Source organism: Mesoplodon densirostris, chromosome 9, assembly GCF_025265405.1.
Source record: "Mesoplodon densirostris isolate mMesDen1 chromosome 9, mMesDen1 primary haplotype, whole genome shotgun sequence".
NCBI lineage: Eukaryota > Metazoa > Chordata > Mammalia > Artiodactyla > Ziphiidae > Mesoplodon > Mesoplodon densirostris.
In genome coordinates, this window is record NC_082669.1 from 55040654 (window position 1) to 55057576 (window position 16923).

The 16923-nt window shown below is 37.9% G+C and overlaps 1 protein-coding gene across 5 annotated transcripts in view; it reads right to left on the reverse strand.

Annotated features, from left to right (window-relative positions):
* Positions 1-15097, reverse strand: part of PPP1R9A (protein phosphatase 1 regulatory subunit 9A) — a 281703-nt gene extending 266606 nt beyond the window's left edge. For all 5 annotated transcript variants that reach the window (XM_060108181.1, XM_060108180.1, XM_060108177.1 and 2 more), the window contains exon 1: positions 13703-15097. In XM_060108181.1, coding sequence (XP_059964164.1) covers positions 13703-15097 — 1395 coding nt within the window. The remainder of the gene's footprint in view (positions 1-13702) is intronic.
* Between the last annotated feature and the right edge of the window lie 1826 nt (positions 15098-16923).

Consider the following 16923-nt stretch of genomic DNA (forward strand, 5'->3'; position numbering starts at 1 on the left):
AGAAAACCTGATTGTGATAGTTAATTTTATGTGTCAACTTGGTTGGGCCATGGTGCCCAGATACTTGGTCAAACATTATTCTGGATATTTCTGCAAGGATATTTTTATTTATTTATTTATTTATTTTTGGCTGCATTGGATCTTCGTTGCTGTGCACATGGGCTTTCTCTAGTTGCAGCAAGCGGGGCTACTCTTCGTTGCGGTGCACGGGCTTCTCAATGCGGTGGCTTCTCTTGTTGTGGAGCATGGGCTCTAGGCACGTGAGCTTCAACAGTTGTGGCACACAGGCTCAGTAGTTGTGGCTTGTGGGCTCTAGAGCGCAGGCTCAGTAGTTGTGGCACATGGGCTTAGTTGCTCTGCGGCATGTGGGATCTTCCCGGACTAGGGCTCAAACCCACGTCCCCTGCATTGGCAGGCAGATTCTAAACCACTGCACCACCAGGGAAGTCCCTGCAAGGATATTTTTGATTGAGATTAACATTTAAACTGGTTGACTTTGAGTAAAGCAGCTTGCCCTCCATAATGTGGGTGGGCCTCATCCAATCAGTTGAAGGCCTGAATAGAACAAGACTGACTTCCCCTAAGCAAAAAGAAATTCTCCAGCAGACAGCTTCTGAGCTTACACCCTGAGTCTCTAGCCTGGGTCCTTCCCTAGGTCTCCACTTTGACAGCTTTTAGGCTTAAACTGCAACATCAGTTCTTCCCTGGGTCTCCAGCCCACCAGCCCACCCTGCAGATCTTGGACTTGCCAGCCTCCATAATCATGTGAGCCAAATCCTTAAACATCTCTATTTCTATCTTTCTCTTTTTCTCTCTCTCCCTCTCTCTCTCTCGATATCTATCTATATACACACATACACAAATACATACACACATCGTATTGGTTCTGTTTCTCTGGAGAACACTGACTAATATATTACCTAAACATTAAATACATGATATGGAAAAAAGACAACTAAAAAAGTATTTTGTATCAATATTTACAGCTTATTTCCACCATCCTCCAGTGAGAGGGATCAACTACTCAGTCAATGATTCATTTCTAGATTAAGGGTAAGAATTTCACAAAACAATAAGTGCCAAACCCAAGTAACTTCAAACTAAGACTTCTAATTGCTACTTCTACAAGTGGAGCAATCTACTGAGAGCTCTCTAGTTCCTTAAATATATTACTCACAGAACTCATTATTCAGAGAAGGAACCAGCAATATAAAAATTCCACAAGCATCACAGTCCCCAATGGAAAAACACAAGTCTCATCTCAAACTTGGTTGAGTACCTAGTAATGTTGCCCTCTTTCCTTTAAATAATACTTACAATTATGTATGTAGTACATATCTAAGTAGTACTATTATAAATTCAGTATTCAATAAAGTACAAGTAGAATTTATTAGCCATATCACAGTAAGGTTTAAGTATACTTAATGAAAAATGTTAATGCAGCACCAGATTATATAGTAAGGCAGTCTAAAGGACTTTACCAGAACTTATAAAATGCAGGAATTGCTTGAAACTGTAAGATTTATCAGCTGATCTAATTAGGCCAAAAGCAACACTTTAAAATTCTGATTTCAGAAAACTCTGCCACCCCAAAAAAATATTTTTCTTATCATTTATATACTTCAGCATTGTCTACCAAAACTTTTCATAGGTGCAACACTATCCAGTGCATGAGGGTAACTGACCCTTTGATGCTAACTAAAAATATTATATACTACCACATACTCTAATCATATATCAAATCAATCTTTTCAGCTAAAACTTTTGTTAAGAATAACAACAGGAAACTACATATTGGCTGGTGTTTTAGAAAACATATTCAAAAGGATGCTGCGGAGACCTAGGACACAAAATCCCATTTTTAACTGAGTGCATGCAAGTGTTTTCATAGGATTACATACAGGCAAGATACTAAACTTGACATCTCTACTCTCAGCTTCTGAAAGACAAAGGCTGTTAAGGCTCAATAATTTAATAGACCCAAAAGAAAGACATGAGCTCACAAGGGAGAATTCTTAGGCTTTCTTTCAACAAATATGTATTATTTTGAGTAAGACTATGCATTAACATATTTTTCACTTCAGATCCAGAATATATGCCCAGTTTTTAAAAGCACATTTTAAGTAACATGTTACGATATCATACAGACAACAGCAACTCAAAGAAAATATCTATGCAAACAAAAAAAACACCTATGCAAGTATTATCATCATAATTTAAAATTCATTAGAAAGTCCTGCCCCACGTAATACTTACAAGCTTAGCCACAAATATGGGATCAATTTTACCAAGGATTAGAAAGTATGCGCTTAAGGAATTCAACTGTCAAAAGTTCACTCATTTTCTTAAACCAACACCTTCTTCAGTATTCCATAAATTTATACTCCAAAATTTTTCTCTGTGACCTACTGACCTCCAAAGAAAATTACATTAAAAATTAATTATTAGGGCTTCCCTGGTGGCGCAGTGGTTGAGAGTCTGCCTGCCGATGCAGGGGACACGGGTTTGTGCCCCGGTCTGGGAAGATCCCACATGCCGCGGAGCGGCTGGGCCCGTGAGCCATGGCCGCTGAGCCTGCGCGTCCGGAGCCTGTGCTCCGCAATGGGAGAGGCCACAACAGTGAGAGGCCTGCGTACCACAAAAACAACAACAACAACAAAAAAAAATTAATTATTAGAATCACGGACAGTATTTTTTAAAGTTTTTGTTAATTTTAGAGTTGTTAGGGACTTCCCTGGCGGTCCAGTGGTTAAGACTCTGCGCTTCCACTGCAGGGGACATGGGTTTCATCCCTGGTCAGAGAAACTAAGATCCTGCAAGCCACGTGGAATGGCCAAAAAACTAAAAATAAATAAAATTTTAAAAATAGAGTTGTTATTGCTGATCGTTCCAAATGTGTCCCCCGTATCTTTTTCTTTATAATTAAAGTAATATATGATCATTGTAGAAATTTTAGTAAATCTAGAAAAATTAAAATAATTTTATAAACATCACCTTTATTCTCTGCATCCAGAAATTACCAGAGTTAACATTTTGCTATATGCACTTTCAGTCTTTGCTCAGTCTTTTAGTTTTAAAACTAAAATTGTGATAAAAATGCATATTAAATATTTAACCAGTCTTTTTATCCTATAGTATATTGCAAAATATTTCTCATCTTAAAAAATTTTAGAAAACATGATTTATAACAGCTTTATCTTATTACACTATATGTATGTGTGTATATATATATATATATATATATATATATATCATAATGAATTTAACCATTCCCCTATTACTGAATATGTGAGTTCTTTTAACTTTCTACCAAGACAAATAACACTTTGATATACTCCTTACTAACAATCATTGACAAAAAAAGGCAGTAAACACCACCCAGAATTCATATCCAAAAATTGCCTGTAAACACAAGAAAACATTCAACCTCACCAATAAATCAACATAATACATAGAAATTATGAGAAACCTAATAAGCTGAAAACTATAAAGCATATATATAATACCAAGTGCTAGTACAGGGATTGTGAGAAAACCATTCCAGTGCAATGCTAATTATAAACTAATAAAATCTTTCTGAATAATAATTCAGGCTGTGTGTATCAAAGGCTTTAAAATATTTTAGGAATCTATCCTAAATAAATAATCATAGATAATTCTAGATGCTGACCAAAAAATATAGAGTTAATTCCCTTTCGACGTTAATTTAACATTGAAACAAAACATAATGTGTTATGCACATGTATCAAAAGTCAACGAAGGGCTTCCCTGGTGGCACAGTGGTTGAGAGTCCGCCTGCCGATTCAGGGGACACGGGTTTGTGCCTCAGTCTGGGAAGATCCCACATGCCGGGAAGCGGCTGGGCCCGTGAGCCATGGCCGCTGAGCCTGCGCGTCCGGAGCCTGTGCTCCACAACGGCAGAGGCCACAACAGTGAGAGGCCCACGTACCGCAAAAAAAAAAAAAAAAAAAAAGTCAATGAAGACCTGAACTATATTATTAACATTCTTGTATTCTGCTTACCCTATTGTATCATAGATTTTCATTTCTGGTTCAGCTTTTATGTTTCATAAGATTTGTTTTAATGTTCAGTGCTCAATCTTAAAATTTCTAAGAGGAAATGTATGCTTTGGGCATTCATATGATAAAATCGATGCACTGGGAATTTCCTGGCGGTCCAGTGGTTAGAACTCCATGCTTCCACTGCAGGGGGCATGGGTTTGATCCCTGGTTGGGGAGCTAAGATCCCGCAAGCCGTGCAGCCCGGCCAAAAAATAATAATAATAATTACGTTTTACATATTGGTGCACAAGATGATAGTCAAACACCCTATAGTAAGTTTTGCCTTTCCTCTGAGGAATGGCTTCTTTTAATTTTTTTATTGAAGTATATAGTTCATTTAGAGTATTACATTAGTTTCACGTATACAACATAGTGATTCAATATTTTTATAGATTGTGCTCCATTTAAAGTTATTACAAAATAATGGCTATATTTCTCTGTGCTGCACAATGTAACTTCCTTCTTTACTTATTTTATACATAAATAAGTTTATATCTCTAGGAATGGGTTCTTTAAAAATAAATACAATAGTTGATTCATAATGAAAAGTGTGAATTTATGTCTGTTTCTTTCTTACAAAACAACTTTGCACATCCATTTTACCTGAAACAAGTGCTTAGTAAAAAGAACCCATCACTACAGCACTGACTCACAAGTAGACCTTAAAAACCAACCAATAAACCTGTTTTTCTCCCTCTTCTATTGAGGTCCCTTACAGTGAAGGAAAACTCTTCAAAAGCCTGAATAGGCACCTTTCACTCTGAGTACTATTTAAAATCCTTGTATCAAGATTAGACAAATTTTCCAGTATGAATGTACCCTCCACGAAGCTCTATCCTGACATATGTTCTGACAGAAGAGAAGTAAAAAGCAACTTTTGGAGGAGAGATCTGAAGTGGAAGAAAGAGAAAGGTCCCCCTCACTGGACCGTGATAGACTCAAGGCACAAAGCCATACAGGTTCTCAGGATCATACCAGTCTAAAAGCATCAAGGGAGAAACACCAAATACCTACTCTCGAAGCCTCTCACCTGGACTCTCCCAGGTCACCATTCTGTTTATCTTTCTGACCCTTGTCAACCACTATGTGTCCCAACCTAGCCCACTGTATTTCATCTGGCACAGAAAATAATGTGGAAGATTAGCTTTCCCCAGAACAAAACTCATTCATTATCTGACTTAAAAAAAGAGAGAAAGAGGATAACATGTCTGTGAGCCGGTCCATTTAAAACCACTTTTCTTCACACATAAATATATATGGAATAGCTTTGACTGTACAAGCTCTTTTTTTAGTCCCTCTGAAATATATTAAATAAGCAACAAGACTTTGGTCCTCCTAAAATATAAAATTTCCAAATATCTTTATACTCTGCCTATTTCATTGTCCTTTTTGTAAGGATAGGGGCCTGAGAAAGAGAGAGCAAGTTTGGTTAAAAAATTGGGAATTGTGCAAAAGGTTATCAATATCTCAATCATGTTGAACAGTGCTGTGAAGCTATTTCCAGAACAAAAGTGAGTGAAGCAATTAATATGTCGGCAACTATATTACAAAACATTTCTTTCTTTATTCGTAGGTTCCTCAGCAAGGTGTTTCAATATATAGTTCAAGCCACACTTTCAAAAGTCGAGTTGCTCTAAAAGCCACTTTATCAAAATGTACTCCATTGGATTTAACCTTTTAATCACCTTAAAGTTTCTACTATAATCTATAGCATATATAACATTCCCAAGAGCAATTTAATATAACTTCTTCATTTTGAAATTTCAACAAAAGATGTTCAAATTTTTCCCTTTGAAATAACAGCACAAATATTTATGATAATGGTACTGTACAAATATGTTTAAGAGATAATCAAGATAACAAGAGGTTAAAGCTGAGAAGAGGTCTTAGTGATAAATTACAAGTAAGAGAGCCTCAATTACGAATAAGAAAACCAAAGCCTCAAGATGTAGATTTGTCCAAGTTTACAGAATATCAAGAAACTTTTGGTGTTACTTTCATTATCAGTTAATAATATTTAACAGTGATGTATATAATAAACTTTAGTTGACAATGTGCAATAAATTAAATAAGTGCCTGCCCAAAATGACTTATCTCATACATGGTTATATTATAGATAATAGCAAGTATGGCATATAAAATCTATATTGAAGTACTGAAGGAGGAGGAGAATTTTTTAAAATAAAGAGTGAAGTTTGTCCATGAACAATTCCAATCAACATAAAAGAATAATGAAAGCAAGAACATAAGAGCAGTAGGATGGAAATAAGCATCAGGTCATTACAAAAGGGCAAGGGTCTCCGCATGCTAGAAAAGACCAATGTAAAGATGAAAATTGGCATTAGCGCTTTTGTGCCTTTAAAGATACACTATGCTGAAGCAATCACTTAGCTTCATCAACAGCAATTTCAGATTATGTGAAGAAAAGTGCAGTGTCCCAAGGTAGGGAGTGATTCTAATCATCCTCTTTGCCCCGTACACTATTCTTCCTCAGTTAACAAATATGCTCATCCCTTTCTGGATCCTGCTGTTACTTCAGCTTCCTGTCTTCTTTCTCTCCGTGAACTGCATTAACAGGCAGGCAGCATTTGTTGTCCCCACATTGCCACTTCATCTTAAGACCATGTCACCATCCCCAAATTCCTTTATCCTTGCTCTCTAGACCTTCCTAAGGTCTGCTGCCCTCATGGTATCTTAAATTTTAATATATCTCATGCCATACTCATTGCGTCTCCTACACTCCCTTTAAAAAGCATGCCCTGGATCCCATTTATACGAAATGTCCAGAAAAGGCAAATCCACACAGACAGAAACTAGATCAGTGTTTGCCAGAAGACGTGGGAAGAAGGGGAATTATGAGTGACTGCTAACAGGCACAGGGTTTATTTCTAGGGTGGTGGAAATATTCTAGAATTAGATAATAGTGCTGGTTGCACAACATAGTGAATATACTGAAAACCGCTGAATTGTACACTTGAAGATGGTGAATTTTATGTTATTTGAATTTTATCTCAATAGAAAATTGCAAATTAAAAACAAATGAAAATAAGCAAATATAAGAGCGCGCGCACACACACACACACACACACACGTCCCTCCTTCTAACTTTCCTTTTGCCTTGAAAAATAATAAACTCCCCATAAGTGGTATTATTCAAGCAGAAGCTGAATGATCATCTGTCAGCAATATGCTATTGAAGGGCTAACTGAAGTGAGTGGGGAAATTACACTAGATTACCCTTAAGTATTTTTCATCTTTAAGTTTCTATGTCACAAACCAAGAGGAAGAGATTAGAACCAGGGAAATTTTTTAAAGTGACCAGAAAGAAAAAATATGAAGCATTACTTGAAAAGTATTCTTCTATTTAAAATGAAAACTGTAGAATATAATGAAGCAAAAGAACAAAAATGAAATAGATCCAAAAAGGAAGAGCATAGGAAATTAAGAAAAAATAGTAAGTAAATTAGATAACAGCACAAAAATCAAGAAATGATATTCAGAGTTTAACATAATAATATTTGTTTTGTTTATACAGAATTTATCCTGTATCTAACTGTATTTTTCTGTAGAAATTCTGAAGCCTTTTTCTTTTTGAGTGGTGAAGAAGATGTTAGAAAAAAATCTAATGCAGACGAGATTTAAATCGAATTACTGCTGACTGGCATGTGACTGGATTAATAAAGTAAACAATGTATGGATGACATAATAGAAAGTTATTTTCCCCCAAATTCAGCCTCTTGTCTTTAAAGTCCGTTACCCCAACACTAGCATCCTTTGCGAGGAAATTTAGAGGGGAAGAAAAAATATTGTTGATGATACAAAAAGCAAGAAACTTTAAATCTTTCTACTATGAATAAATGCCGGCAAACATCTATAATAGTCTGCTGTAGAAAAGAAGCTCTTTTAAATACTAAATGACCAATGTTCAGTAAAAAAAAAAAAAAGAGGTAGACCCACGCGGTATTAGAAAAGGGGTCATTCAATAACTATTCATTATTTGATTTTACACAGTACATTAAGATATTTGACTTATTTACCTGGTTATAAACCATAATTTATAAACCATCAAATTTTAAAAGGAAGTTCAATTTAAATGTTATCCAAATAAAAGCAAGCTATATAAGATGATGATGCTTATACTCTCTCTAGAAGTTTTTAAATTTAGGCTTCCAAAAGAATGAGAGAAATGGAATTTCTGAGTCTATCAAGAACTTCCTACTCCTGTCCTTTTATAATTAAAAACTTAGACCACTGTGCTTCCCTGGTGGCGCAGTGGATAAGAATCTGCCTGTTAATGCAGGGGACACAGCTTCAATCCCTGGTCCGGGAGGATCCCACGTGCCACGGAGCAACTAAGCCCACGCGCCACAACTACTGAACCTGTGCTCTAGAGCCCACAAGCCACAACTACTGAGCCCGCGTGCCACAACTACTGAAGCCCACGCACCTAGAGCCCATGCTCCACTACAAGAGAAGCCACTGCAATGAGAGGCCCACGCACCACAACGAACAGTAGTCCCCGCTTGCCGCAACTGGAGAAAAGCCCGCGCAGCAACGAAGACCCAACAAAGCCAAAAATAAATAAATAAATAATTTTTTTAAAAAAACCACTTAGACCACACAGAGTCTAAGATATGACTTTTTAATGACCCAAACTCCTTATGAATTTAGGGCTCATAATCCACTTTGGTATCCAGAAACAGAGTGCTTCATGCACTTTACAAATTTACACCTGTTTCATCTTCAAAGAATATTATCCCATACAACCAGCTACAGCAGACCCATCTGGAAAGCAAATCTGTTAAGTGAGCTTCCCCAACATTTCGTTACAAGCCCCTTTCAGAAGCCAGAAGATTATACTTCAAAATCATATTCCAAATAGTGATCTGTTGACCAGCAGCATCAGCACCAATTTGAGAGCTTGTTAGAAATGCAAAATCTCACCCCAGACCTACTGATTGAGAGTTTGCTATATTGCTTGAGAATATTAAATTCTCTTATAAAGGTCAAGAAAACAAATGGAATGCATGAAACTCTAAGAAGTGATAATCACTGATGGTAAGTAAGCTAATACTCAGAGACTCCGTTAAGTATAGATAATGAGAGCTTGTAAGGCCAAGACAAAAGTTACAAAGTATGTTAAAAATAGGTAAGTTAGTAACTTGTAAGACATTCCAAAATAGAAAATATTGTGGAACAAACAAGAGATTTACTTGTAGACAGAAAGGGGTGGAAAGACCAAGTCATCACCATACCATCTCTGGTCTGACAGGTATGCCATCTCCATATCAGCCACACAGTATGATCCTATTCTGGGACCCACAGGTGACCTAACCAAGAAATGCAAATAACACCCATGGCTCATCAGCAGGCAAACTGGCAAAGCTACAGCTGTATCTAAGTGTACTTGTCCCCACTCTCTTCCATACAGCAAGTATGTATCCCAGGAAGTACGATGCCAAGGGCATCATGAGTCTGTGGAGTTCTTGCTCAAATATCAACTCTAGTCCTCATAACCACACCATCAATGGGAAAGGCTGATACAAAAGAGAGAGGGACAGGACACATGAATTTTGTGTATCCAGGACTCAGGTAGTGTGGTCCTTCCTTCCAATCTCTTTTGCACCTTAAGTGTGTTAACTTACCCCCCACTGCTTTCCTCTTGCTTCTGGCTGTGTGTTTTAAACTAATTTGATAAATCGTGTGATTCAAGCATTTAAATTTGGTTGCTGAGCCTATCTATTCCATACCTCCAGGATAGCTGGTAGTGTACTTGGAGGCTAACCATTGCATCAAGGTTAATTTCCTACAAAACAACTACTGAATAAGAAATATGCATTTTAAAAGGTCCCCAGGTGATTGATATGCAAATTCAAGTTTAGAAGCACTGAGCAGGACTGTTAGAAAGAGAAAGCTGCACAAAGACAGAAATTTGGATTTCAGAACTATGCTCAGAACACCATCCTGAATAAAAGGCCTCGTGTACCCCCTGACCATAACTCAGAGCCCCAAAAGAGGGAGAGAATGCTAAGAAACCCATTTTCAACAACTATCATGTAAGTCTCAGAGAAGCATTGCTGCCCTTGGTGACTCTCCTTTGAACACCAGCTCTGTAAAGCTCGAGGCAACTTGAGAAAACACACAGAAAAGTATAGCATTATGTATCCCAACATTAACCCAGCAATTTCATCTTGCTGGGAATTAGGAAAATAACCTTTTTTGGATATGCTATGTTTCAAGAACACCAATCCAAAGGACATAAGGCTACCAAAAACAGAAAAAGTGTCATGACTTCCTTAACAAGATTGCAGTGATGATCTTAGAAAGATCATCCAAGAACAGAGTTGAGCAGAATGACCTAAGAAGTGACCTTAATGGGCTGTACACCTCCCACCGACCACCGGTTCCTGACTTGATCAGCTGCAGTCATTTTATGTATTTATTACATTCGCATTGTTCCTGACACATAGTAAGGGCTCAATAAATGTTCTGAATTAATAGAAAAAATAAGTTTAAATGTCACCCTTTCTATCTTTGATTTATCTAAGACAAATTTAATTCAATTCCTTGGCTCTGAGAAATTCCTGAGAATGAAGGTATAATTCCACATCTCAAATTAGCATCTTCCTAACACTCCCTCATTCCATATCTCAAAGTTGGATTTTACATTTTCTATTATTAATTCCATTCTAACTTTCCATGACACTATGAAACATATTAACCTATCCATTAAGAAACGATCTGACCATTTCTAAAAGTCACCAACAATTATACATAGGGGATATACTACGCAGGAAAGATCAGCTATTATTTTGATATTTTTCTAGGTCCAGATTTAAGACATCTTAGGGAAATATCTATTTAAAACATCTATAGAAGAACTGAAATAGAAACTGAGGACATTGTCTCACACACACAAGATCTAAAACAAAAGACCAAAAGTGTTGAGAATGTTTACTCTAGTGAAGAATAAGATGAGACTATCGGGAAAAGAATGTAAAAGTTCTAAAAATCATTTCTGTAAGGAATATGCTCCCTATTACTTCTGAAATAGGGAATGTGTTTAAGTTTCAAAGGAAAAGATTTAAGTTGGAAATCATAACTTCCATTCCATAAATAAATATTTATCCAAAGAATAAGGAAACACACATAGGGAATGGCTGAGTGTATTCCCTTCCAAATGATCTACCAAATCCTGTTCACTCCATGCATTTAGTATAGCCAAGAACAGTTAAAGTACTCACAGGACATTAGACACTTCAGCACAGGTTTTTACACTGTGTTTCATGGGTTTTAAATACCATGTGTTTAAGAATTGACTCTACAAGCTTACAGAGGAAAGAGGTAACCTTATAGATTTTTGTGTCCTCTGCAGCTAACAGCATGAGAATAGACATATGATAAGCCTTCAATAAACACTTACTGAATTTAATTATTACCACTCTCTGAGGCAAAAATCTTAACTGGAGAATAATCTAAACACTACCATCATCACCACCACCAGTAGAAAAGTGGCACTCAAAATTTCCAACTGAATCCACTTACATGTTAAACAATGGGAACAAGAAAGAGTAATTGTCTTATTCATTACAAAGGGCTAAGAATGAATCTTCTGTTTGCAAACTTAATCCACTCCAACTAGTACTGTTAACTGCCCACTAAAACGCAGCACGTTATCTTTCACAAATCTGATGCTTGATCCATATTCTTAATGAAATGTGTTGTATGTAATCTAGTTCATTCCTTGTTACGTGAAATACACAGTCTGTTACGTGAAAATTCAGAGGCAAAATGCTTGTTATAAATGGCAGAAAAAAAAATCACTTCAATTTCAAGTATCACACCCAAAACCTGGTTTGTTCACAAAAGAGCATCCAAATTTCAATGACAAATCCTTTAAAATCCATTAAACCTATTACTATGCAGTTACATTTTGTGCAGCATAGGACCCAAATACAAGGCTGGTGCCCCATTTGGTTGCCAAATTTTCATAAACTGCTATCCCCCATTAGGGAGTCCGCCACTGGTTTCAACAAACTCCTTGAAGAGTTCAGTTCAGTTATTCCTGCCTTGCTCAATGTGTAACAATTTAATCTTATTGCTTTCTTCCTCAGGGGTAAAAAGATGATGTTCCAAGGGGAGCACCTGCAAAGCGGATGTAAAAGATGAAATTTAGAAGCTGGCTGGATAGGCCTGAGGGAAAGGCAACTCTAAAGAGAGTACCTACCACTGGGGAGTAGGGGAGAGAATGACAAAGGAAGGTGGGAAAGAGCAGCAAAGAAACTTAGCTTACTTAAAAACTAGATTCACAACTCCAGTAGTTATTTCAAACATAGTTTAACTTGACATGGCCCATTCTGACCCAGAACTTTTGCTTTACACTATGAAAGAAAAGTTTGCCTGCTAACACCAGTAAATAATTTCATAGATTATTAGTTTATTTCATAATTACAGAAAGGTCATATTTATCTTTGCTATGTAAATTATATATCTTACAGCCTTATATGAAAGTTTCATAAGATGGAAATAACAATAGACAGTGACTTTAGATTTTGAGGAGAAAATTTAAGAAGATACCAGATCTAATTCCAAATCTATCATATATACACACTGTGTAAGCTAAAAGCCCCTAGAAAGTGGTTTCAAACTACATATTCTGCCACCACAACCCCCCCAGATTCCCCTAGGAGGGCATGCCAGCATCTTGGGGCTGAGCCGATGGACAAGTACACTTTGAAAAAGCACTCCAGGAGATTCTGATACTCAACCAAACACCTCCTGTCCCACTGCCATTATCAGCTAATAATGTTTCACCACCCGCTGCGGATGTACTTTGTGCTATTCTTCTATTCCAAATGTTAACTAAGTGAAGTCATTAGAATAGAGCATCTGAATTCAATTGGCATTTATCCAGATTTTAAGAGGTAAAAATAAATCCATGAATGGCAAATCAATTTAACGTCCTTTCACACAATTTCATTTTAAAGCCATATAACGAATTCTGAACTCAAAGCTATTTAGAGTCATAGCTTTCCAATTAAAGTATTTAAGTCCGCTAACATATTTCCACGAATCCAACATTCACTACCAAGTAGCAGTACAAAAAAAAATGTTCCAACATTCCTCACAATCCACTTACACTTAAGTAAGGGATAACTCAGATTTTTTAAGCAAGTAAATAAAGAATATTATTGCAAGGTTATCATAACTCTCCCTTTGTACATTATACCTCATATCCTACAGTGTTTCGATTCAGATAATTTTATTATTCATGGGTAATTTCAAGTAAAGCTAGTTAAAGAAGTAATTCTACTTCAAACTAACACTCCTGGTTTTCAGTGTTCATATTATTCATACACCCGTCCATTGGAATGTCTCTCACAATCCCCAAACTTCTTCAACTTCAGTATTACTCAGTACTGGTTTATACAACTATAAAGCACATCAGGAAATAATCTCTCTCAAACTCCAAACTTTTAAAATCACCTGACAACATGTGTATATCAACAACCTTGAATCCTTTATAGCTGTCAAAGCTAGTCTACATACAGTCAGGCCCAAATAATAAAACAAAAAACAAAAAAACAAAAAAACAAAAACTTAGAAAAAACTTCAAAAACAAACTGAGAAAACATACTTACCTTAATTGGAGCACTACTAAACTTAATTTTCCTATTTGCCGGGATGTCTTCTTCTTCTGGCAATCCAACGATTTCTGAGTATTCCATATCAGGTTGATAGTAATTGTTTTCATCACTATCTTCCTGCTCATCCTGTTCAGTGCCTGTTTCTCCCCAGTCTGAATTATACCTGGATCTCACCCTGTATATATTATAGTCACTGTGCATGTAAACATGGGAGCTCCCAAAATTATTTGAATCTTCGAATACTTCCTTTCCACAACTGAATCGAGAAGCATCAGCAGAGGTAAAATCACCACCTGCAAGTTCTTTCTTCTGTTGCATTGCTGCCTCACTCCCAACCAAATGAGCTTCTGCGTCTTCTGAAGGTTCGTTTTGTGGTGAAGGGATTTCAGGCTCTGTAAGTGCCTTGTTTTCAGCACAAGGTTCTTCAGGAATGTCTCTGTCGATTCTGTCAGGAGTCTCTTGGTTAGATGTAGAGTCCTCGGCTTCCTTGCTCTGCTGTGCCTCTTCACTGGGCACTGAAGCTAGAGAGGTACTTTTCGAAGCCACTTCTAGTACTGGAGTTGTATTACTCTTCTGAGCATCCTCTGCATCGTCACTGTGTTTGCTTGGAGGAGACCAAGAATTAGAATCCTTAAGGTGCCCAAAGGTGTCAAGATTTGTAACAGTAACCGATGGTAAATTCAGGGGATAATGCCCAGTCACTGAGTATGCACTGTTCTCAGCCTTCTCAGAAATGATGGCACTGGGGGAATCGGTGTTCTCCAATACTGCACTCAGTTGACTCACAGTTGGGGAGACGGCCTCCGTCCGGGAGCTAAGGCTGTCCAAGGAATCAGTACTGCCTCTGTTGGACTTAGAACCACCCCATTCATCCTGAGGTTCACTCCCTCCACTTTTCTCCTTCTTTGGGGAATAGCGGTTGTTCTGTCCTGATTCATGCACACTTCTCTCAAACATCTTGCGAGTTTCTGTGAACTTAGAATATGAAGGGCCATCGTACATGGTGTCAAATCTACTAATTCGTTCTGAAACAGAGGACTCCAACTTAACAACTGAGCCATCTGTTTTTTCCAGAAATTCTTTGGGCTTCATTCGCCTCTGAGGGGATGAAGGTCCACCTTTCCCCCTTGTTTTGGCAATGACTGCAGCATTCTCACTGGGTTCCATACCCATCTGCATAAATAGATTTTTAATTCTGTTGACATTGGAGCCATATTTCCTTCCCCTGCTCTGCTGGGAGCCCTCACCTTCTTTTGTTTTTTGTTCCCCATCTGACTTGGGTTTGTCAAAGGTACTTTTCAGTGCCTGGAACTCAGTTCTATATGCATTCCTGTGAGGAGAGGCACTTCTGAGAGTGGTACGTTCACCTGAAGATTCGGTTTTCAACATTTTTACTTCAGGGTTGAAAAGCCAATGTTCATAATGATCAGGAAAAAAAAAAAAAAAACAACACAAAACACCTCTCTTCTCTAATCACCAGTATCTGGTCAAGAAAAAGTACCTCTCAAATGGCATACTGTGTCAGTGATCCTCCCAACAGGTGTATTAGGAAATTATTCAGTCAAGAGTTACACAAAATGGCTTTTTCAAAGCAAGACTAGAGGTTCATCTGTAATAGAAAAGAACGAATTTCTGAAATCATTTACTTATTTGAATTTACGTTTAGTCAACTATTACACATTTTTTTTTCAAAGTGGCTTGGCCACACGTCAAATAAGAAGAAATTACATATTGAAATGGGAATTTCAAAGCCAAGAATTTAAAAGATATAACTCTGATTGGTCTTTGGTAACAAAACTGTTTCAAACATAACTTGAGACCCCTACCAAAATCACACACATACACACATACTAGTGACACATAAGTACACTTCAAAGCAATACTTTAGCCCAAGTTTTGGTTGGTTTTGTGAATGACCTTAAAAGAAACCAGCAGTTCCTAGATCTTTAAGAAATCATCAAACTGTCCAGAAAAATGAAATTCACTTGAGATTCTCCACATCAGGTAGAATTTATTCTTTCTGTACAAGCACAATTGAAAGTTCAAAATCTATGTTTACAAACTCCAAAACGTGTCTACAGAGGCTTATTTCACTCTTTCTGGTCCAATATTCTCATCTACAGCATCCCCAAAACAACACTAGTGCAATTTCAGACCAAAAACAACAGAAGAAAGTTCTTAAATGGCAGTAAGTTCAGAACTACATCAAATATTTGGAAGTTTCCTAAGAGTGAACATTATTAATTATAGAGTGGGATACAGGATATCATGGGAATAAATGTATGAGAACGTGACGATCAGAAAATAAAGGACCATGAAACCTCTTTTCATAGCCCTGATTTATTACACTTGCCTCTAACTTACTACAAGCTCAGAATACAACGCAATACGTGCTGGCTGGTCTCCTCTAGCCCACAGCTGTACTTCACATCAATATGCCAGCAAGCAAATACTTCGAGATCCGCTGAGGAGCAGACGTTGTAGTTCTAAAGATTTTTCATTTTGTTTTTGTTTTGTTTTTTAATATTAGGCGGAGCCCTATCACCCTCACGCACCATCAGATGAGGAAGCACACACTTTCACTTAAACCGTCTCCAGACTCGGCTCCTGGCCCAGCACGCATGCATGGCCCATGCAGACAAACAAGAAAGGCTTCAGAGTGTGGTGCCTGTTTTTTTTGTCAAGCTTCGACAATCTCCTTCTACCCTGACATTTGTTTAAGCCGTACACACCCTCCCCTCCCCCCAACACCCCCCCACTCCCTCCCCCGCCAATTCGAACCCGAAGGGGCGGGGGGCGGGGGCGCTGGGGCCGCCGGGGTATTCAAAACCTGCCCTCACAAAAGACAAACATAAATAACACCAACTTGAGAGACAGCCGATTCCCGAGCCTGGTTCGGGACGCAATCCCTCGGCCCCGGGCAGGGGCAGGGCCGGGAGAGCAGGTGACGCCAAGCGCTATGGTAGGAGGTCGCTGTCTAGCTTTGTGCCAAGAAGCACCTGAAGTCCTAACACATTGGCTGCGGCTCCCGGCGGCTGCCAGGCGGATCCCAGTGTGGCATGGGGACAGCCGAGCTCCCCGTCCACATTAAAAAAAGAAAAATATTACAGGGTAATACTAATAAATCCCTTTGTTTTTCCTCCCAGTGTGCCAGGAAACAATAGATCCCACCGATACTGCCTCCGATTCTCAGCCTAACGCTCCCCAACCGCAGC